The following is a 25,567-nucleotide window of genomic DNA, read 5'->3' on the forward strand; positions in this document are numbered from 1 at the left end:
TTGATGCTCTTCTGCTCTTATCCATGTAGCTTTGAGCTTTTGAAGAAAATTTTCTCTTAGTCGGCTTATGCTGGATATTTTCCAAGCTACTAGCCTTAGACTTTCTGGGTCTGGATGAACAGCTTGACCTCTTTTCTGTGTTAACAGACTTGATACTACTGGAATTTTTCTTGGATGGTCTATGAGGAGTTCCAGGAGCAATGGATACCATGACTGGCGAGGTGCATGTGGGGCTATCAATATCATTGAACAGGGCTCCTGAGTTCTTTCTTGAGAACTAAGTGGAGCAGAACTGGAGGGGGAATGCATATGCATACATCCCTGTCCAACTTACACTAAGCGCATCTGTTGCAAAGGCTCCCTCCATTGGAAATGGGGAGCAATACACCTGAAGCTTCCTGTTCTCCCTCTCCCAGGTTGCAAATGGAATGTTTGATCGACCCCTGGACAGATCGTCTGCAAGAATGTTCCTTTTTCCTGGAATGTGGGCTGCACTGAGTACAATACTGTGACTCCTTGCCCATTGAAAAATCTCCCACGTCAACAGACAAAGTAGCATCGATCTGGTGCCACCTTCCTTGTTGATGTACGAAACAACTGTTGAATTGTCGCATCTGAGAAGGACTCGTTTGCCTTTGACTTGGGGTAAAATCTGCACTACGGCCAATTGCACAGCCTTCATTTCTAGCCAGTTTATGTGATGGTTCTGTTGGGAAATACTCCATTTCCCTGCCACTTGAAGGGTGTCTAAATGAGCACCCCATCCCATTTCTGAAGCATCTGTCCAAAGTATCTCTGGCTCTTCCTGGTAAAGAACTTTGAATATATTCATCCTGTTGGTCCACCATTCTAAATGAATGACCAATGTCTGATCGATAGGAATCATGGCCAACAAACTGTCTCTGTGTGGTTGCCATAAAGACAGGAAATAATTTTTTCTAATAATTTTCTTATTTCTTCGGATATACATATATTTTTCTGTAATGAACTGAATGCAGTTTCTTTTACGCCGCTTTTTGCCGGCCTGGAAGAAAACTGAAGACGAAGTCCTTTCTGGACTATGTTCACAACCCATTGATCGGAAGTTATCTGCTTCCATTTCTCTATGAATCCCGACAGTCTGCCTCCGACTGGCGGAATCTGTGCTTCGATTTGACCTACTGTTTTCTTGGGCAAAACCCCGATTTAGGGTTTTCCAGCTTTTTAAAGCTTTGTTTACCCTGTGGTCTGTATCGAAAGGAAGAACTATCCTTTGACCTATCTTGTCTATCATAACCTTCAAAATTCCTCTTTTTAGGAATTGAGTATGCTGTCTTATCTGAAGCTTTTGACCCTCTAGAGTCATCAACTTTCCTTTTCAAGTCTTTTCGCTTCAAATCCCTGAGATGCTGAGTTTCCTTTGCTTCTCGCAGGTTCTCTGCACTGCTATGCAAAACCTCAAAAAAACTTTCCCCCAAACAATTGCAGACTGGCGTAGCAATTTATTCTCAGTTGCTTTATTTTTGAAAGCCATGTCTTTCAGATAAAGACTTCTTCTAGCAGTAACAGAGTTAAGCATAACTCTGGAAGTCACATCGGCCATAGCATGAAACAGCTGAGATAAAGCTTGGATAGCCTCTTGTCTGTCCTCATCAGAAACTGCTGTTTAGAGAAGTTGTAATCAATGAGCCAAAGGAAATCTGTCTCAGTAACAGTCTCGAACTCATGTCCATTTTTCTAAACTCACTGTTTGTAGATTCAAATGCCTTGTTGTTAAACTTATAAGGAATTGCACCTTTCTGGCTTCTAAGTTCAGATGAACACATGATGCCTTCTTCAATGTTTTCATCTAACTGTGGTGAGGAACAAAACTTTTTAAAGTGATCCTCATTCACCAAGTACTTCTGATCATCAGCTGATTGAAAACACCTAATTCTACCCCTATCTTGCCATTCTTTGTCAACCTCTTCGAGCGCGTGAACAATTGAACCCTCTAAAGGAAGACTGAATTGTCTTGCCTCTTTTTGAGTTAGTAAATGCTCAGCAACATATGACTTGTACTCTGAGTCTCCGCTCTTTTCCTTCATTCCTTCATAAGAATACTGAGATCTGAAGCAACTCTGGAAACAAAACCTTTCCAATCAACCTTTGATGTTCCTGGGTTGGAAAAAGTTGACTGACCAGCGTCTGAGCGGCTGTCTGCTTCGTCAAATTCACGTGATGATTCAGTGATGCACAATACATCTCTATCATCTTCAGAGTCTACAGATGAATCTGAAACGTTTCTAGAATGAGGTTGAAACTTGCTAAATCTCTTGCGTTTAGTACTTGACCCATCTTAGTCCAAATCTTTAGGTGCCTCAGCCGGACCTTGCTTAGAATTAGATAGCAATTCAGCAACTCTCCTGTCTATAATATCCTGCATATTTCCCATCATCCATGGTGGGAACATGAAATTCATATGCCCTTGTGCCGCTTGACCTCCCATACTGAATGGAAGAAAATTGGCCATGCCCACTGGAGTTGCAACATTTTGGCTCATTTGGTCATAGGAATGACCTGGCCTAGTAATAGGGCTCTCTAATGTTCCGAGGACGGAACGGCCGTACAATTGTCCGAGATGTCATGGGAATGACTGGACATAGCAGCTTCGTTGCTGGTAACAGTAATCTGTTCTGAGGACAGAACAGTGGGAAACTCTATCGTAGGCTCAACATCTAGAACACGAACACGTGTGGTCTTGTCCCGCAACTTTCTTACCTTTAAAAGGGTCAACTTGCGTCACCCCTGCTTTATCCTCACAAGGTCTAGACACTGTTGCAGGCTTCTTCTTTTTCTATCATACGCGCCACAGCACCACGTTTCTCTTTAGACCAAGTTCTACAGACCTTACAAGGAAGAGCTTCTGAGCAAGACTGATGTCGATAACAAATCTTCATGTTCATCAATGCACGACATCCCCCTGCAACATCGTTTACATTCCTTATACAAATCCTCCGCCATGCTTGAACCGCGTGGTCGACACGAGGAACGATAAACTTAGCTAAAGTAGAGTATAAAATCAAATACGGTTCAAAAAACATTCTTAAACCAACAGAACACTCTAACTCAAGTATTTATATCAAGTAAATAAAAGATAAATGCACAGTAGTAGGTAAAAAGCCTGTAAATTTTTCACCAGAGAAAAATCCGCGTGAAACAAAATGGCTGCCCGAACATAAACTGAGGTACCCGGATGTTGGGTATCGAAGAGTGGGTTAAGGGAAGATAACTCGTTCTAAAAATTATTTGGGCATAGTAGTAGGAGTCCGTGACATATTGCAAAATGTTCGATGCAGGTAAGTATAGATACTGAAATAAACTATCTATTTAGTTTCAATTTAGTATCAATGAAACAAAAGATGTTATCTAAGTGTTTTACACATAAACATTATATAGTAGGTTTGGCCCTGCCCTGGGGTCAGAACCCCTACCCCGGGAATTATGAAATTTAAAATTTTGGTAGAGGCCTTACTCCTCTACACCACTATGCATTTAGTTTTTCTTAAACATATGTGGTTACATAGAAGAAAATTTTTGAAAATTGGTCAATTTTGGGCAGTTTTTGCCCCAGGCCCAGGGGTGCAGGAATCCTGATATTTACAGTTTGTGTCCCCCTTGTTCCAAACATGCTTCATACCTAATTTGAAAATAATTGGAATGATAGTTATCAAGAAGAAGTTAACAAGAGATGTTTGTAAAACACATATGCCCCCCATGGTGCAAAATTGAAAAGGGTTATACACACACATCATTTAATTGAGAGTAGTATCATCAATTCAAAATATTGAGCAGATAATATCTTCCTATGTCAAGAGTGGATTGACCATGTGACCTCAAAATCAATAGGAGTCATTTTCTCCTGAAGATGTACCAGTGTACCAAGTTTGATGTCTGTCAAGCAAAGGGTTCTCAAGATATTGAGCGGACAGTATATTCCTATGTCCAATTTGACCCTTGACCACACAACCTCAAAATCAATATGTGTCATCTTCTCCTGATGATGTACCAGTGTACCAAGTTTAATGTCTGTCAAGCAAAGGGTTCTCAAGATATTTAGCAGACAGTATATTCCAATGTCCAGTTTGACCCTTGACCTTTGACCATGTGATCTGAAAATCAATAGGGGTCATCTTCTCCTGAAGATGTACCAGTGTACCAAGTTTGATGTCTGTCAAGCAAAGGGTTCTCAAGATATTGAGCGGACAGTATATTCCTATGTCCAGAGTAGGTTGACCCTTGACCTTTAACTTTTTGACCTGAAAAACAATATGGGTCCTCTTCTTTTCATAACCAACCCACATATGAAATATCATTACGATCAAGTGAATGGTTCTCAAGATATTGAGCGGACAACATGTGGTCTACTGACCGACCGACCGGTGCAAACCAATATGCCCCTCTTCTTTGAAGGGGGGCATAAAAATGTCTATTATTCACACATTTAAGAGGCATTCTGAGAGTATTGCATAGCAATACATAGTCCCCTACCAGAGGCAAAAATTATTGGACCGCAACAATATTCGAATTACATTATGAAACAAGGTTATGGTAAAAGGGAAGATTGGGGAAACCAAGATAGGAATGGTTGGAAATCAACTACTATTCAGGTAAAAAAAACTACCCCATCACTCACCTGAGACACCTTGGCTTACATTTTCAGATTTTTCCTATATATTTGCATGTAAATTTTGATCCCTATTGTGGCCCCAACCTACTCCTGGGGGCCATGATTTTTACAAAATCGAATCTGCACTATGTCATGAAGCTTTCATGTAAATGTAAATTTTTCTGGCCAGTGATTTTTCAGCAGATTTTTAAAGATATTCCCTATATATTTGTATCTAAAATTTTAATCCCCTACTGTGGCCCCATGTTACCCCCGGGGAACATGATTTTTACAAACTTTAATCTGAACTATGTCAGGAAGCTTTTGTGCAAATGTAAACTTCTTTAGCCCAATGGTTCTTAAGGAGAAAATTTTTAAAGATTTTTTTTCCATTTATTAATTATGTAAAACTTTGATCCCCTATTGTGGACCCATCCTAACCCCAGGGGTCATGAGTTTAACAAACGTGAATCTGCACTTTGTCAGAAAGCTTCCATGTAAATTTCAGCTCTTCTGCTCCAGTGGTTCTTGAGAAGAAGATTTTTAAATGACCCCACCCTATTTTTGCAGTTTTGTGATTATCTCCCCTTTGAAGGGGGCATGGCCCTTCATTTTAACAATCTTGAAAGCCCTTCACCCAAGGATGCTTTTAGCTAAGTTTGGTTATAATTGGCCCAGTGGTTCTGGAGAAGAAGTCGAAAATGTAAAAAGTTTACAGATGGACAGACGGACAACAGGTGATCAGAAAAGCTCACTTGAGCTTTCAGCTCAGGTAAGGTAAAAATTAACGGACCGAGAAGAAACTCGAACTTGATCTGTAACTTGTTAACGCAAAGCAATGTACCAAATATCAAATGAATATCTGCAAGCACATCAAAACAAGAGGCCCAAGGGCCACATCGCTCATCTGAGTTACCTTGGCCCATATCTGAAGACTTTCCATATATATTTGCAAGTAAAACCTTAGTCCATATTGTGACCTGAACCTACCCCTGGAGGCCATGATTTTTACAAACTTGAATCTGCACTATGTCAGTTAGCTTTCATGTAAATATCAGCTCTTCTGGCTCTTGAGAAGAAGATTTTTAAAGATTTTCCCTATATATTTCTATGTAAAACTTTGATCCCCTATTGTGGCCCCAATTTACCCTCGGGGGGCCATGATTTGAACAAACTTGAATATGCACTATGTCAGGAAGTTTTCATATAAATTTCAGCTCTTCTGGCTCATTGGTTCTTGAGAAGAAGATTGTTAATGATTTTCCATATATGTAAAAACTTTGATCTCCTACTGTGGCCCCATCTTATCCCCGAGGACCATGATTTTTACAAACTTAAATGTAAATGTAAACTTCTTTGACCCAATCGTTCTTAAAAAGAAGATTTTTTTTAAAATTTATGTAATGGTATGTAAAACATTGATCCCCTATCGTGGCCTCATCTTAGTCCCAGGGGTCATGAGTTTAACAAAATTGAATCTGCACTAGCTATGTCACCACCTCAAATCCTTAAATTTTCCTAATTTCTTATTATATAGTTATGTTTAAGCATATTATTATTATTTATTTTATATTCTGCATATATTCTTTTTACAATAATCTTTGGAATAAAGATTATTGTAAAAGATATATATAAAAATTCCATCAAATTATTTTTTGGAATTGAAAATCGGAATGAACTTGTAAAATTCACAATTTTCGAAAATGTGGGTAACTCAAAGCTTATTATCTCCCTTGTATACCTAGAAAGTGGCCATGAAAGTTATACACATTGTAAAGGACATCCTGATGATGTTTCATGATAAAAATAAAAAAATATTTATTGACCGATTATTTTTGGCCGCATGTCCTTAATAGTTATAAAATAGAATTAATAATACACAGTAGTCAATTATCTAGAATACAATGTGTTGTATCATAATTTATTATTCATCAAAAATTACATTTTATCTGTTTAAGAATAATCAAATTTGCATGCATTTCATATTACACATTTACATGAGATTTAGATCTCATTTATGAACGGCATATAAATTTTCTGAAACTTACAAACATTTTGTTGTAAAAAGTATTTATGTATAGTCTACTTAAAACTAAATAAATGCAATGCTTGTAAGAAAGCAAGGGATGAAGTGTTGCATCTCCTTTTGTACAATAAATGCTGGAAATATCATTCAATTTCAAAGACATTAAATAAATCACAATATTCATTGTGCACAGCAAATCGTTTTAGCTTTGAACTAATGCAGGTAACTTTCTAGAACTCGAACGTGTCAAATACCCGGGATATGTTGAAGTGAGCCACTAGTTCTTGTCCTGATTCTGGAAACCTCGAGTAATCGCGGGTGTTGCTAAAACTTGGGGCGGAAAATGAAATGGAAGACGGAACGAAACGGAAAATATTGTATGCAATAATGTTATGAGAAGGTCAGCATTTTGCAAAATAAAAGGTTTACCATGAACAAGGGAAGCAGAAATTACAGAGAGCGGGAAGTCATCCACAGAATCCACCATTTTATATACTTCATACTACTACATATGTATTTTAAAATCATTAACTTATCATGAAAGTTGATTATATCCTACTGAGGCGGAGGGATCTCAAACAAGTCAAGGACATGAAGATCATCGCAGGAGAGGAGTGTGCAACCCAGCATAGACTATTGGTATGTGACTTCATGGTCACAACACGCCCACAAGAGCGCCATAAATTCAAGCCTAAAGTGAGGACTTGGAAATTGAAGGAGCCAGAAGTACAGAGGAAATACCAAGAAGCCTTTGCTGCAAGTACAGAGAACTACCAAGCAGATGGTGCGGAGGGTTGCTGGCAACAGCTGAAAGATGGGCTCCTGAACAGTGTCAATACTGTATGCAGCCTGATAAAGAAGTGCCAACGGAGGAAAGAGACTTGGTGGTGGGATGAAGAAGTAAACAGTGCGATACAAGAAAAGAGAAGATGCTATAAAGCACGGAAGAAAGGGGGAAGCCGAGATGAATACATACAAGCTAAGAGATCTGCAAAAAAGGCTGTGTACTCAGCAAAGCAAGCTGCTGCTACAACCAAATTCGGACATTTGGATCCCAATAATAATGATATATTCCGTGTTACTAAACAAATGAGAAGGGAGAACCAGGATGTTGTGGGAGAAAAATGTATAAAGGATGAAGATGGGCAACTCTCGCTGGATAACGAGACCAAACAAAATGCCTGGAAGCAACACTATGAAAGGCTACTCAATATTGAATTTGAATGGAATCCAGATGAGCTATCAAAGGAAACACCAGTTCAAGGTCCAACAATTGAGATCAGTCCTGATATGATTGAAAAGGCTCTAAGAAAGATGAACAAAAGGCCCATGGGCCTAGAATCGCTCTTCTGATACATTGTAGAACAAGCAAAAATTCTCACTAACCAAGATTCATCAATTAACAAGGTTTTAAAGACCTATCACATGATAGTGTATGAAGGGGATATCATACAGTAGCCATCAAATTCCAAAAGAAGACCACAGTGACCTACCTTTTGGTCGACACACTCCAAAGACTCAAGATGCATCAACTGACAAAGTTTGATAATTGAAGTCAAATAGTATCTGAAATATTCAGATATAAACGTCAAATTCCAAAAGTAGGTCACAGTGACCTACTTTGCAGTCGACACACTCTGAAGACTCAAGACCCATCAACTGACAAAGTTTGATGATTGTAAGTCAAATAGTATCTGAAATATTCATATATAGCCGTCAAAATAAAAAAAATAGGTCACAGTGACCTACTTTTTAGTCAACACACTCTGAGGACTCAACATGCATCAACTGACAAAGTTTGATAATTGTAAGTCAAATAGTATCTGAAATATTAAAATGTAGCCGTAAAATTCCAAAAGTAGGTCACGGTGACCTACTTTTTGGTCAACAAACTATGAAGACTCAAGATGCATCAACTGACAAAGTTTGATGATCCTAGCTTTCATAGTGTCCAAAATATGCATCTAAAATTGAAAATGTGAAATTTAAATGTCTGCAAAATTCAAAAAGTAGGTCACGGTGACCTAATTTTTTTTTATAAATATGCTTCGAGGCCTCTAGACGCATCAACTTACAAGGTTTGATAATTCTAAACCTCTCGGTATCTGAAATAACAACCTAAAATGTATTCATACATGATTAGCCATAAAATTCATAAAGTAGGTCATGGTGACATACTTTTTACATGACGCACTTCAAGGTCCCATGATCCATCAACTGACAACTTTTGATGATCATAGGCTCAAAAGTGTCCAAGATATGCATCAAAATCCATTTAATAATAATTACCTGCGAAATTCAAAAAGTAGGTCACCATGACCTACTTTTGAGACAACATGATATTAGGTCCTAAGATGCATCAACTGACAAAATTTGATGATCCTAGTCCTTATACTAAACAAAATATCAAAGTTTTAACAAAACAAAATTTAAGGTCAACTTTGAAGTGACCTTGAGACCAAACCCTTTGCCCCAGGATGATGCCTTGAATAAAGTTTTATCTACAACCTATCCTCATCCTTATGCATAAGTTTGGTGATAATTTGCCCAGTGGTTCTTGAGAAGAAGATTTTTTAGCAACCACTACTTTTGTTTGCATTTTCCTAATTATCTCCTCTTGTTAAAGGGTCACAAACCTAGTTTTAGTACAAATGAAAGCCCTTAGGCCAAGGATACCCTGAGACAAATTTGACAAAAATTGGCCAAGGGGTTCTTGAGATATAGCCCTTTTTCCAAAAAGTTGACGCACACCGCACGTCACACATATGGCCATACGATTAGCTCTTTGAGCCTTTGGCTCAGAACAGCTAAAAATGGGAAAGCAGCTGGACCGTCTGGTATTGTAGCTGAAACGTTGAAAGCATCCAGAAAGATAGGCATCCAGATCATGTCGGACTTAGCGAACTCCATCATAAGAGAGGAGTGTGTTCCAGAGAGCTGGAAAGAGAGCTACATCATCAACTGCTACAAGGGCAAAGGTGATGCGCTGACAAGAGGCAACTATAGAGGCCTGAAGCTCCTGGAACAAACGATGAAAGTGATACAGAGCGTAACAGACAACATCATTAGACAGCAAGTTGACATCGATGCTATGCAGTTTGGATTTGTAACAGGTCAAGGCACAACAGATGCAATCTTCATTCTACGTCAAATGCAGGAGAAATACATTGGGGCAGACAGTAGACTTTACATGGCATTTGTTGACCTAGAAAAGGCTTTTGACGGGGTTCCCCGAGAAGTGCTATGGTGGGCAATGCACAAGCTTGGAGTGGAGGAGTGGCTTATCAGACTAGTACAATGCATGTACAGGAATGCCAGAAGCAGGGTACGGGTAGATGACACCTACAGTGATGACTTCAGTATAAATGTTGGAGTACATCAAGGATCAGTCCTCAGTCCCTTGTTATTCATTGTTGTCCTTGAAGCCCTCTCCAATGAGTTCCGCACAGGGTGCCCATGGAAACTACTGTATGCCGATGACCTGGTCATAATAGCAGAGACAATGAACGAGCTAGAAGAAAGACTGAAAGTATGGAAGAAAGGCATGGAAGCAAAAGGTCTGAGGGTTAACACCGGAAAGACAAAAGTGATAGTTAGTGGACCAGAACTCCACTCACTGAAGGACTCTGATCAATACCCATGTGCGATATGTAGATAGGGGTTAGGAGCAATGCAATACAGTGCAACCGCACTCTATGGGTGCACAAAAAATGCAGCGGAGTGCATGGTAGACTTACACCAGATCCAGACTTCAGATGTAAGAGATGTCTAGGACTAGCACACCCAATTGAGGGCCACCCTTACACCTAAGTTGAAATAGGTGAGGACACCCTGGAGGTGGTAGACTCCTTTTGCTACCTAGGACATATGCTGAGTGCAGGCTTTCAAGTGACATTTTGCAAAAAATAAGGGCCATTTTTAGGGCAAAATTATTAAAAAAAATAAGGGCCTTTTTTAGGATTTTTTAGTCAAAAATAAGGGTTAATTTTACAAATCAATAGGAAAGAAAAAATGTTTTACTCACCATTTGCAAGAGCAATAATACAAAAACTAATTACCCACTCAGAAGATCATACCAGTGGTCATCAACAGCCATATTCGGCATTCAGCACAAACCATATGATATAATTCAGGTGGACTCCCATGGCTCACAATCAATGCTGAATATAGCTGATAACCATCAAGATGTCTTCTGAGATGTACATTTAATCAACATATTCATTTTCTGAAAGTATACTACGACTAAATTTAATAAATTCCAACACTTACTTTATGTCAAATTTATTTAAACTTTCAAAATTTGAAAATGTAGGAATTTCAACAAAAAATTAGGTTTTTTTTAAGATTCTAAAGCTCAAATAAGGAAAATAAGGGCTGTTGTAGAAAAATAAGGAAAATAAGGGCCCGCTTGAAAGCCTGTGAGTGCTGGAGGTGGCTGCGAACTAAGTTCGACCATCAGAGTCAAGACAGCTTGGGGAAAGTTCAGAGAACTTCTCCTAATCCTAACATCTCGAGCCATCCCAATTATCACCAGGGGTAAGGTCTATGATAGCTGCGTAAGAAGCGTGATGTTGTATGGCAGTGAGTGTTGGGCCCTCTGAGTGAGGTCCTCACTCGCCCGACTCCAGAGAAATGACAAGTCTATGATTAGGTGGATATGCAATGTAAAGCCAGACCAGATCCAGAACATTAGGTCAGACACCTTTCTTGAGCAATTGGCCATCCCAAAACTTGATGTACTAATAAGGGCAAACCGTCTTCACTGGTTTGGGCATGTTGAAAGAAGCAAGGGGTCTATCAGCACTTGCAGAGACCTAAGACTGGAAAGCAAAAAGAAAGCCGGGTGCCCTAAGAAGACATGGAAAGAAACCATCAGGCAAGACCGTAAGCAGTGGCAAATGGACACAGTCAATCACCACGATCGTGATCACTGAAGACTTAGCATAAGGACAACCAGACAACATCAAACCCCTGACGAAGGGAACACAGACAATAAACTCAGATAGTGAGTGAGTGGTGAAAAAATTGATAAAGGAAAAAAAACAACAATAAAAAAATAATCATTCTGAAAGACTTGAATTTTCAAATTTTATATCCAATGACTAAAAGCCCAGTCGTTAAATAAAGGTAAAATTTCATGAAATTACACGAAAAGGTTGTAAACATCATGGTCGTTCGTCGCGTCAGACAGGTGGTCATTTAATACAGGTACAATATGTAGGGTAACGTCTTGGGGGGAACCTTTTACGGTCACATACGACAATGAGTCGCTTAATACAGTGGGTCGCTATGGCAGTTTTTACTGTACTTGTCAAGAAGAAGTTAAAAATGTTATATTGTTCACACATTAATTAACTGACCATTTTGGCTCCAACCTGATACCAAAACCCTTACCCCTGGGATCAACAAATTTACTATTTTGGAAAAGGACTATCTGCTCTTTCTAAATATTCATTTAGTTTAAATTTAGTTTAAATAGCACTAAAGAAGACGTTATTTAAGTGTTTTACACATAAACAATTTAAACCAAATTTGGCCCCTCCCCGAGGTCAGAACCCTTACCCCGGGAATCGTGAAATTTACAATTTTGGTAGAGGCCTTCTTGCTCTACATCACTATATATTCAGGGGGTTTTTCTGAGTTTACTCAGGTGACCTAAAAGAGTCCGGAAAACTGATAATTTATGCTATTTTTCTAAGTTCAAGGGCTAACTAAATGAAAAATCGACGGACCGAGACAAAATTCAAACTTGATCTGTAACTTGTTATGGCAAAGCAATGTACCAGATGTAAAATAAATATCTGCAAGAACAGAGAAAAAAGTGCGGAAAACTGGACTGACGGACAGACGGACGGAGCACAAACCTAAAGTAAACGGAGAGACACACAGACGGATGGAGCGCAAACCAAATGTCCCCGTCAACTTTGTCGGTAGGGGACTAAAAACATGATAATTTAAGGCAATCACATTTTCCATGAGTTCATAACAAACTTGACATTGATTTCTTATTAAAGCAAAAAGAATTTCAGGATATGCACTATGAAAATCATACATAGATGAAAACTCAAACAAAATGATACCACAGGTGGCAGGATTGGGATGCCATTAAAGGTGATACAGGAAGTGAACTTGCTGTCCAGACACAGGGAGTGGCTGACGTCTACTTTGTCCAGAGAGTGATTCCTAGCCTCAAAGTAATCCAGCAGGTCCCCCATCACTGGTGGAAGCGCCGCCTGCAGCATACATGTGTACATTTTGAAATATTCATATTTCCAACATTTTTGCATTTAATCTCTTTACAAATTGTATTGATAGCTAGCCATTTCCTCATGACTGCACTGCATTTGTGAACAATGCATGCATGAATCTTAATAGAGTACATCTATTTCACAGCTGGGAATTCTGACAGAAATGAAAATAGAATGCAAATATAAGAAATAAAATTCACTTTTGAAAATACATGAGGGCATCATCCATAAAATTCACACTGACATTATAGCACTTCATGAAGCAAAAAGTGCCACAGTTCATTAACGTACTCCTCATGTATTTTCAACAAGAGGCCCACAGGCCTTATCGGACACCTGAGTACTAGTCTAGTTAAAAGTATCACTAGTCTCAAATGCAAGGGCTATGAAATCTAGAAACAATTTCCTGTTCTGAATATCTAAGCTAATTTCTAATATTAAACAGTATCAAATAAAGATGTGTTCTTAAAACTTCAATGCCCTCAAAAGTGCATGCATATATACTGATGAAAGGCTAATTTACATAATGTAATATATATTAACAAACGATATGACTAATTTGAACCCATACTAGAAAACCCTGGGGTTGCGAAACTCACCATTTTTTTGTACATCCTTTTCTGCTATTCTTAAACATGCATTTAGATTTTATACTGTATCAGCAAACTTAAAGAAGTCCTTCAAATCATTAACACAATAATCATTTATAATTTTGGCATCACCCTGAAACCAAACCCTCATCCCCTAGAATCATGGAATTTACAATTTTGGAAAAGACAAAGTACTACCTACTCCTTCTAAATATCCATTTAGTTTTGATTTAGTATCAATAGCACTAAAGATGTTATTTTATTTTTTACACATAAACACTATACACCAAGTTTGGCCCCACCCTGGGGTCAAAACCCCTAACCCAGGGATCATGAAAGTTACAATTCTGGTAGAGGCCTTCCTGCTCTACATCACTAAGCATGAAAATTGGTCAATTTTGTGGCAGTTTTTGTCCCTCCCCTAAGACCCCAAAGATGCTTCTTACCAAATTTCAACGGAATTGGAATGGCAGTTATCAAAAAGAAGTTAAAAATCAATAACATGACCATATTGGCCCCACCCTGATACCAAAACCCATACCCTGGGATCATCAAATTTACAATTTTGGTAAAGGACTACCTGCTCTTTCTAAATATCCATTTAGTTTAAATTTAGTATCAATAGACCAGACCTAACGAAGATGTTATTTATAATAAGTGTTTTACACATAAACACTATATACCAAGTTTAGTCCCACCCTGGGGTCAGAACCCCTACCCCGGGGATCATGAAAGTTATAATTTTGGTAGAGGCCTTCCTGCTCTACATGACTATGCATTTAGTTTTTCTTACACGTGTGCGGTTCTTGAGAAGAAGATTTTTGAAAACTGGTCAATTTTTGCTCCTCCACTAAGGTCAAAGGGGTGCAGGAGTTCTGAAATTTACAATTCATGTCCCCTTTGTCCCAAAGATGCTTCATATCAAATTTGAAAGAAATTAGAATGGTACTTGTCTAAAAGAAGTTAAAAATGTTCAATTGTTCACACATTCAATAACTGACCATTTTGCCCCTTGGGATCATCAAATTTTCAATTTTGGTACAGGACTATACCTCTCTTCCTAAATATCCATTTGGTTTCAATTTAGTATCCATAGCACTTAAAAGAAGATGTTATTTAAGGGTGACGGACCTAATTCGTTTCTACAATAGAGATTTTATTCAAATTTTGATATAAGGTAAAGCATGCATTAATGAGTTAAAATCAATGGAAAAAACAAATGAAAATCATATTTGATTTTCAGCGGGGGGCGTTTCAAAAGTTGGCAATGAAGTAGTCGTAATTGCAAAGGAAATATAGAGAAATTCCCAATGTGCAATATAAAAGTTAAAATTTTAAAAAATCTACAATAGAGTTTTAATCCAAATTAAAGAATGATTTTAAAAAGACAATATTAAAGCTTATACTAATTGTAAGAAAAAAAGTATTGGTCACTCGCAATTGTTTTTCAGGGGAGCATGTCAAAGGACGATTTTTGGCCAGTTGTCACGGAAAATGTCATTAAATAAGAAATGGATAGGTTTTCTACTTGTAGTTTCATACTTTTCCTTTATGCTAAATAATCATATGGATTAGAAAAAAGTTCACCAATCATATGTAAACACCGAGTCATTGCATAATATTCCAGGAGTGTGTCAAAATATGTAATGTATGAACTAGCTAGCTGTCACAAATTCAATAAATCCGATATAGAGCTCAGTAACCAGCTTAATTAAGACAACGGATTTGTATATATATGTAATGTGCACATTTTGTTTTCATTTTCATAATCTTTAACCTTTCTAAATAAATTTAAAAAGTTCAAATGTTTGAATAAAAGCATACATATTTTATATTGATCGGAGACCAAGTACATGACTTATCGGACATTTTCAAGATAAGATCTAACATGTACTTCAAGTGTCATCATCATTTACAAGATTTTTCTGATGAACACTCTCAGAAACAAAATGGACTTCTATTCCCTGAAACATTTTTATGAGTTAAGCTTATGAGTATAGCATAAATAGCATAAATTTATTTCAATAAAGGAATTCTGACATTTCTTGTAATTGTATTGAATGTAAATGCATAAATATGTTTATGTAATACGTGGTACATGTTGATTGGCAATTGCAATCTCAGACATGAGTAACTAAAGCATTATTCTACCTGTATAATTTTTCTCTATATCAAAAGATAAACTTAAAGAATTAAAACAGATCACCAACACATAGTGAGAATGCAGGATACACTTTATTGGTTGACCGGTTTCGACCAGAGGGCGGTCGTCATCAGTTCTGATGACGACCGCCCTCTGGTCGAAACCAGTCAACCAATAAAGTGTATCCTGCATTCTCACTATGTGTTGGTGATCTGTTTTAATTCTTTAAGTTTATATTTTGGATACAGACCCTGCTGAATACCACATGGTATCCACTTGTGAGAAACTTCCACAATTTAAACCTCAAGGTGTTGGTCTCCAGTTTTGACTTTGTTTGTATATCAAAAGATGACGAGAAGCCGACTATTTTCGCCAAAATATATGTATTTCTGCCATGTGAACGGTTCTGTGCTAAGATCTGCGCTAGGATGATATATTAAGTCTTCAAACTATTCAACGGCAGCATCGATTTTCCGCGCAATTCGGCATTGTGACGTCAAATACAAAGCCCAGCTAGCAGCGTATTCAACGTCACAACCTATAGCATTATGACTGAATGATTTGCTTTGTTGTCAGAAGAGGAATTATTCTGCTTTGGTGTAGTAATAAAATATCATTTTAAGATAGCATCTTAATTGTCAGTCAAGAGAGAAACTATATCCCCCCGGCCCTGCCTCTGTTGTTCGGTTGCAGTTGTTGATTGATACGGGTTTGTCATTTTTCCGTGTCGTTTTAATGAATGGTCGAAATATTTCAAAATATAATTCTACCCTCTTTTCCGCGATTGGTTGTAAACAGATATTATCGTCGGTTTTTGAGTAATACGCTTCTGGTGCATGCCGTAAATCGTTAATTGTTTATAGAGTAATACAGTAATTACTATTAATAAGAATATTCATGATATAAACTATATTCAGAAGTAAAATTTTAATAACAAGAGAGTCTACATTTTTTTTTTTACTTCGTTACTATGACAGTTTGATTCATGGCATATGCGCGGGAGGTTGTCAAAACACGGACAATTATGGAATCCCAGAAATTACACACAAAACACGGAAGAATCACGGACAGATTTTTTAAAGTCACGGATTCACAGATACAAAAGTTACGGAAATTCTATAGATCGACTTTATTGAAAAATTTATATGAAATATGGATTTCGTAAATTTCGCATGTTCACAATTGCAGCGTCACAATGCACGGAGATTGTAAATAGCGATGTGCGTGGCTTTCTGCGACGAAGTGAAAAATTTCAAATTAGGTCTGTCGTCCTAAAGTGTTTTACATATAAACATCATATACCAAGTTTGGCCCCACCCTGGGGTCAAATCCCCTATCCTGGAGATCATGCCCACCCCTGAGGCCCCAGGGTTGCAGGAGTCCTGAAATTTACAATTTATGTCCCCCTTGTCCTAAAGATGCTTCATATCAAATTTGAAAAGAATTGGAATAGTAGTTATTAAGAGGAAGTTAAAAATATCCATTTGTTAATACACAACGGACGACAACCAATTGCAATAGGTCACCTGAGTTTACTCAGGTGACCTAAAAATGAAATTTATTTCTGAACTATAAATATATCATTAACATCACAAGTAATAAATGTAACAGGAAGCTGTTATGAAAGTCTCCTAAATGAATCCCCACCCAGAAAAGAAATTGCTTTATTAAAGTCTACCAATACTTTCTGTATAAAACAACATATTGTTTTTAGACTTTACACACTCCTCTTGCAAAATTCTCCCGAGATCCCTTGAAATGTTAGGAAACCCTTTCAGCACAAGTGTAATATGTGTAATAAAGAAAAAACAAGCTTTAAATGAGCTATTAGTTAATGGAGATATTATATTTTACATATCAAACCAACAGGAAATTATATATGCTTCAAACACCTATTATGAAAATTGTACCCATTTTAAAACTTTAAAAAATTATAGGTTATTTACCTAAATGGATTTTGTATAATTTTGATTGCATCCCCCACCCTCAAGACACGCAAAATCCTGAGAATTCTTTTAAAACCATTTTCAAAAACCATTGAAAAAAATTGGTCAGGAATTCCCCTATACATTTTGAATCAGAAGTTTGACACATTTTTGGTGGCCATTTTAAAAATCGATCACAGCCTTTGTTCAAAATTTCAAATACAATTAATATTTTATCAATAACTATCACTACATATAAAATTTTGTTGAGATAAAACAACCATGAATAATTGACACATTTTCAGTGGCCATTTTAAACATTTCAACCATTTTTATAATTTACCATTTTATACAACATCCTCTACTGAGGACCCTCACTTGCCAAATTTTGATGAGATCGAAAACGTTGAAAATTTGATACATATTTGACGACCATTTTCAGATACCTCAACTACCACTACATACCAAATTTTGCTGAGATCTGACAACATACTACAGTGATGGTATACAAGAATGTAATTGAAGTGTTCCAACAAAGTTCACACACCAGTACATGTTATACATGAGAAAATAAAATAATGGTTTTTTGTTTGATCTACCAGCAGTAGGTGAAGGACCACAGATTTAGACATATGCATGCATGGTGCTCAGGGCTGTAGCAGTAAGGGTTTTTTATTATGCGAACACCTGCCACAACACTGGACTTTGATTTTAAGGTCTCATCCAAAAGACCTGTAACTCTCACTTCTAAATTGCAACTGTTTGGTGAAGGAGCAGTCGCTTCCTATTTTTATGTCTTAAGTCAGATGCAGCCAAGGGCTGGAATCCATGACCTTCTGAAATAATGTAATTATCATTCTTTAAAATATGTAAGCTGACTAGCTGTATCTGGAAAAGTTTTGGCATTCAGGTGGCTCGATCCACTACACCTTGAAAGAGTTTATCAAATCAGCATGAAATAATTTAATCATGAAAGATATGATGATATGTAATGAGTACACATGTCAAAAAGGCAAACAATATGCAATTTTGACATTATTTTTAGAGATGTCAACGAGAACTTAAGTATTCGACTATTGCTCGATCATACGGATCATCGACTAAATTTTCCATAGTCGAGTACTCATTAAAAATAGCTGTTTTAGTAATGTTCATAAATTCTAAATGCTTCAGTGTTTTTGTGAGTAAAAATCATGCAAGGTACGTTATAAACTCAAACTGGTTTTAATTTGTTCATGTTCAAATAAATTATTTGAGTGTGGATGTAGGTCTGTAAACATGCCTCTGAAATCCACTGTTTGTACATACTTTAAACGATCTCATGATGTAAAAACGATGAAATGTACATTATGTGAAATTGAACTTGCATTTTGTGGAGGGACAACAAACATATTCAACTGTATCATATTAAAGACCGACATCTGTCAGAATCATCACTAAAATGTTCGTGAAAATCTTGAATTGAAAATTTCCTGTTGATTTCGCTGCAAAAATGCCATTAATTACAGATCCCGGAAAAATAACTGTTTTCATCACAAACATGATCACCAAGGACTGTCTACCGCAGTGAGTGAGTGCTAAGCTTCAAGGAATTACTTCAGGTCGTATTGTACATACATTGTAAAGACCTTACAAATATGTTCGCTTGATTCTTTTTATGCCTAAGTGCATTTTGATTGTTGCTTGTACAACATTTCATTCATTATCAAAATGAAAATTAACGTTTATCTAGTTCTCTGTCAGGAGTCAGTGATTCAGTTGGGAAAAGTTTTGATTGCTGCTATACTATTAAAGGGAAAGGCAACCCAAAAGATTTTTACAAGATAAATGATAGGATTAATATTTGTCATATTATTCTGTTGATATATGGCCTAGATAAGCTTCAGTACTAATTTGAAAACGTTAAAAATTGAAATTCCCGCGATCTATAGAGGCTGCCATGATGTGCAACTTTTTTGTATTCAAGACCACAAAAATCAATAATTTTGACGTCACACCGTCCATTCCGGTTTTGATGAGATTCTAAGATCATCAAAGATAAGCATGTGGTAGATCTTACGAATAAATAGGTTGATGCCTTCCTGTCAAGCAGTTAATTACACTTATGCAAAGGGGAGATGTGAAAAAAGTTGGGGTTTTTTTCGAAATTCCCGACCAAACCAAGTCATTTGAAAAGAAAAGACTATACGTAAACTGTGGATCCATCATTTGTGTAATGACAAGTTGAGGTTCGAGACATTTGTATGAAGAAACATTTACCGTCTGCCTGATCTGCGACTCAACTAAACGTCTTCTTTTCTCAATTTCTTCTTGCGAAAAACGGGCTCAAATCTATACGACTCAAAACTTAACTGTTCGTGACTTGTCATGTTTACAGTGCTTAGATCCTGATGAAATAAACCGGAACAGAAGGTGGGACATTATTCAAATTAAACATCAATGGCTGCTCTCTTAGCGGTGGGTAATTTAAAATACATGATAGATTAATATTGATTTAATTGTTAAGCAAGGATTTTTGTTGTTAAAGACCATTATTTACGATATCAGTAAGTGATGCTTTATTCATAAAAGCAATAATGTGGTTAGGGTTCTTTCCCTTTAAGAAAAAGTCACATTGATGTTCAATTTTTACTTATTTACTTTGTACGTTCTGTAATGTGCGAGACCCGAGCGATCTCCTTGGGATCGTACTTGGTTTGCCCAAGTCTTTTAAGGATAATAACGAATGCAAAATATACAGATAATGGACACTTGTCTAAGTGTAAAACAAATTCGAATATACAGATATGCTTGTGTCACTTGCCTAGTGCTATAATTAACAGAGAGAAATCACTTATGCCTATTTTAATCAAGGTGCTGCCTCTTGGCTACCCACACAACTTGGCAGCTTGCCACTTGGCTTACTCACACCACTTGGCAGCTTGCCACTTGGTCACCCGCACTTGCCACTTGGTAGCTTGCCACTTGGTCATCCGCACTTGCCACTTGGTAGCTTGCCACTTGGTCACCCGCACTTGCCTTATGCAAACACTAGTATAGCCACACGACCTGTAGTCAACTTGGCTCTTTGTGATCACTTGGTCACTTGCCAATCTTCAAACAGTAGTATAACTATGAAAACTACTTACACTAGGTCTGACTCTCACGACTATGGTCTTTATTATGTACTTAAGCCTGACAATAATTCGTCGTCATGCAAGTTGAACACGTCAATTCACACTAGCACCCCGGCCTTTTTCCTACATAAATAATCTTTACGTCAATAAGCATAATTTTCTATAGGCAAGAATCCGATTTTTGAGCTTACTTTGCTCATCTGAACCAAACATTCATTTTCATCTTATTTATATACATACAACATTCATTCTTGTAATTTCTTTTAATCAATTAACACGTTAATTAAATTATATACAATGATTTCTTGATTTACAAAATACTGCAAAGGGGAATAACTCTCAACCGCTTCAGTTCATTCTCCTTTCCAGCCCCTCTCTTACTCTGAATTACCTGTACAATTGTTGTATTGTTACTCTGAAGAGTCAGTTAATGGCTCAAAGAAATAAAAGAATCTGAATCTGTCAAGTTGGAACTATAGGCCCCAGGTGATAAATTAATTATGGGTCTAGCGTTTAACAGCACCCTTAAGTAAATTGGTTGCTACAGTGAAACTTGGAATTTTCAAATATTGGTTCAAATTATAAACAGAAAATTGCTAGTCTTAAATTGTTACAATTTAGTGGTATACAAAATGACAAATGGGTTTTCCATATTAAAAATGAATTGCCATCACTTGGTTTAAACTATACATGGTCAGAAAATCACGTAGACTTTAAGGTTATAATTAAGCTCACTACATTATACTCTTTATGACACTTCGTCACAAGATGGCGGTTTTTAAAAATGTTTTGTGAAATTATTTGTATCGATCAATTTGTTTTTCTATCATCATAGCTCAGTGGTTAAAGCATTGGGCTGGCCGGTGAACCACATATCTCGAGTTCAAATCCCCAGTCTTTTGCTCATATGGTTGAAATAATTTTTTTTGAAAATCATGTTTTTATCCAAATTTGCATATTGTCTGCCTTTTTGGCATATATACATATTATATATCATATCATATCTTTAATGATTAAATCAATTTGTACTGATTTAAGAAACTATTTCAGGGTGTAGTGAGCCACCTTAAATATTTTTCTGTTATACACTTTTTTTATACATACATGTATTTTCTTCTAGTAGAGTCCCGTGGGGATCTGGGTTAGAATAGGTCCTCAGTACCCCCTTGCTTGTCGTAAGAGGCGACTAAATGGGGTGGTCCTTCGGATGAGACCGCTAAAACCGAGGTCCCGTGTCACAGCAGGTGTGGCACGATAAAGATCCCTCCCTACTCAATGGCCATAAGTGCCGAGCATAGGCCTAAATTTTGCAGCCCTTCACCGGCAGTGGTGACGTCTCCATATGAGTGAAATATTCTCGGGAGGGACGTTAAACAATATTCAATCAATCTTCTAGTAGATGTATATAAACACGCAAAATATGTTAGAAAATATTGTTAGATCTTCAAGAGGCTTATAATACTTATAGCAACACCTTAATTACCAACACTTTATCGATAATTTCTGTTTGCAAACATATTTTACAAAACCCAAAGATAAAAAATACAGAAGGTTATTAACTAAATTTAGGTTGTCTAACCATCTTTTGAATATTGAATTAGGTAGACACTACAACATAATCAAATCTATAATGGATTATGTACATGTTGTGATCTCCATGATATTGAGGACGAATTTCATTTCATATTGAAATGTCCACTGTATAACACGATTTGAGAGAAAAAAAAATTGAAAAAGTATTATTATTCTAGACCAAATGTTTTTAAATTAATTCAATCATTAACTACTAGTAATGTCAGCAATTTGTTGAAATTGGGAAAAATTTTAAGTGCTGCTATATTATTAAGAAAATGTCGCATTAATGTTTAATTTTTTACCTGTTTAGTGTTTATTTTGTACGTTCACTCTCTTTCTCTCTCTGAATTACCTTCAATTATCATTGTGTTCAATTGTTACTCTGATGAGCTGTTTGGCTCAAAGAAATAAAAGAATTGGAATTGAAAAAATTTAAGTACAATACACACCCTCAAAGTTGGGTTAATATCCTTGGGAAAAAATGCATATCGTACCACACCTGCTGTGACACGGCCGGGGCCTTGAATTTTGCCTCTTACAACAATTAAGGGGTAATGAGGCTCTATTCTAACCCGGATCTCATAAGAACAACAACAAAAGTCGACAGGAATTACTGACAGCTAGCTGATGACAATGATTAATGAATCCACATTTTCTGCTGATTTGACGGGTTATAGGCCTGTCCAAAAATGTGACTTGTCTTTCTTTGTATTCTAACATTTAGTGTGACTATGACAACTTCCGGGTATAAGTAACACAATTAGACTGCACAATATTTTAAGTGTTAATCGAAAACAGTTGAAATCATTTCTACAAGAGGGTAAGAAAATGTTAATGGAAACAAAAAAGAATTTCTTGATCGAGTCAGGGGTATTTCCAAAGAGTTCTAAACTCCCCAATTGCTAGACATGCTAGCTTGTCAATAACCATTGTCTTCTGTGCAATACTTTTGGCTATCTGGATTTATTTTGATTAAACACAATCAGTCTTTGAATACTTATTGACCTACTTCTTCGCTTCGAATTCACATCCCCGCGCTACACCGATCATGGTCCCCGCATGTGGCATTGTACACGGTGAGAAGTGTCAGTCCGACATACCTAGACGTACATCATGTCAGAACTTCTATTGCTGAATGTACTACATTGATATTGAACAAGCAACTTCTGATATTTTATTATAAATCTGACTGTGTTAAAACACGGGGTTATAAGTTAAGGTTCAGAGTAAAGATCCTGAGGAAATTTATGCAATATATGACACATTGTATATATTAATTTAATTCGGTCATAAAACACGTGAAATCCTGGATGGGGGGGGGGGGGTGGTATATAGTTAAAATAATCTAACTGTGTCTCGGGACAGGCCCTCTGTAGGAAATTACATCACTTTAACAATAGAACATTCTAGGGGGGGAGGGGTCCTCCTCTATTTACAACAATAATTTTCTATTATTTTTACATGCAAAGTTGGTTATTTTCATGTGTATGAAGGAAACCTTGTGATTTTTTATTAACGTTAACATATTTGTTGGCGTGATTGCTGTAAAATTATACAGCAATATCTTTGTGGCCTTCTGCACTGTTGATAATGACGCTTCTTGAATATACTACCTGGAAGTCTTAAACTACTGTTATGCAAGCGCACTACGTTTCAAATCAAGGAAAGATAACGCATGTTTTCAGATTGGCCTATAGCTTCAGATTCACTCTGATTCTATGAAGTTATATATATTCAATCAAAAATATGTTAAAATATTTGTTCTTTTATTTTTCAATTTATTTTCCATCAGTTACAGCTTGTATTGCTTTAAGGAATTTCTGAATACATTTGTACTTATTGAACAAAAAATATTTGATAACAGAAGACCTTTTCTTTTGATATTTATTAGAAGGGACTGGCCCTTCTAATAAGGGGCCAGAAGAGTCTTATGTCTTTTAAGTATATCTCCAAGTTCAGGTTAAAAATTTCTAGAATATTGAGATGCTTATGCTCTTTATAATAGTACTTCTCAACATTCAGTATTTAGAAATCCAGAATTGAGAAACACTTATTTTTTCTTACCGTCATATCCCTATCTATTCTTAATCTTATAGAAGACCTACTTGTTGATCGCAATGAGACCTCTTCTAGTTATTTATTAAGGCCTTCAACGGATGACTTTGTTATTCTTCGGTTTCTTTTTCTTCAACGGAAGACCTTCTTTTTATACTCTTCTAGTGATTCCCACAGCAGCTTCAAAAGGGCAGGGAAATTTAGTACCTCAGACAGGGGCAGAAGGGAACCCTCGAGTGGTTCAGGGCATAAAACCCCAGTGTGCGAGCTTTGCTTTTGATAGTCTCCCTTTCGTCTTGTGTATGATATTCTTGTTTTCTTTTGGCTCTTTTAAATATTAAAACAGAACTGAAAATGGGAAGTTTTCATCCCACCACCTAAATAAAAGAAATTTTTCTTCATTTTAAAATATTGTTGTTATTTGAACTTTGTTTAATAGCTGCTGATCGAGTACATGCAATTTCCCCCACACTGAAATTTTATGATTGTACGGAAGATCAACAAAAACAGCAGAAGTTTAATTGAAGCTGTGCGATGTTTTAGGAATTTCTGTGCCTTGTTTTGAAATATTGCACAGAGTCAGTTGACACCGGAAGCATGGTTAATTGATATGGATTAATTTATATTCTACTCTTATATACATGTATTTGAATTTTATTTTAATACAGTAAAATAGTCTTGTCACACGATCTCCACGAAACTGAGTTGTCTCTCTTGTTTATCTGATTTACATATGCTAATTATAGATACAACATTTGACGTATCAGACGAAATTTAACAATCTTCCAGATAATAATAAGAATGTTATTTCTGTAGATGAATACTTTGTGTTCATGTTTTAACAAGAGGTACTGTGAGCAATGCTCACTAAGAATACCCCCCGCTTACCCCAATCTCCCAAAGGGTGTTGTTAATAGGTATAAATTACCTCTTTCCTGAGTGTAAAAATATGGTATGCCTTTGTAGAAGAAAATGGAAGATATAGTCCAAACACAAATCCATGGCATAAACCTATAATTTTGACCTTGAGATCAAAGGTCAAGGTAATAAAGAGGTCATGAATGTACATGACACATAGTCTCATGGTGATACACCCATGTCTTATGGTATGACTATGTCAAAATCCTATAATCAATTTTGACCTTGAGGTCAAAGTTCAAGGTCATGTAGAGGTCATGAAGGTACCCAACACATCGTCTCATGGTGATACACTCATGTGTTAAATATGGTATGCCTATGTCAAAGAACAAAGAAGTCATGGC

At 36.7% G+C, this 25,567-nt stretch overlaps 1 protein-coding gene across 5 annotated transcripts in view; it reads right to left on the reverse strand.

Annotated features, from left to right (window-relative positions):
• LOC125670995 (uncharacterized) overlaps positions 1–25,567 on the reverse strand; it is a 180,054-nt gene that overhangs the window by 140,145 nt on the left and 14,342 nt on the right. For all 5 annotated transcript variants that reach the window (XM_056162783.1, XM_056162780.1, XM_056162784.1 and 2 more), the window contains one exon: positions 12,734–12,886. In XM_056162783.1, coding sequence (XP_056018758.1) covers positions 12,734–12,868 — 135 coding nt within the window. In that variant the 5' untranslated portion in view covers positions 12,869–12,886. The remainder of the gene's footprint in view (positions 1–12,733; positions 12,887–25,567) is intronic.

The sequence above is a fragment of the Ostrea edulis genome, chromosome 4, assembly GCF_947568905.1.
Source record: "Ostrea edulis chromosome 4, xbOstEdul1.1, whole genome shotgun sequence".
NCBI lineage: Eukaryota > Metazoa > Mollusca > Bivalvia > Ostreida > Ostreidae > Ostrea > Ostrea edulis.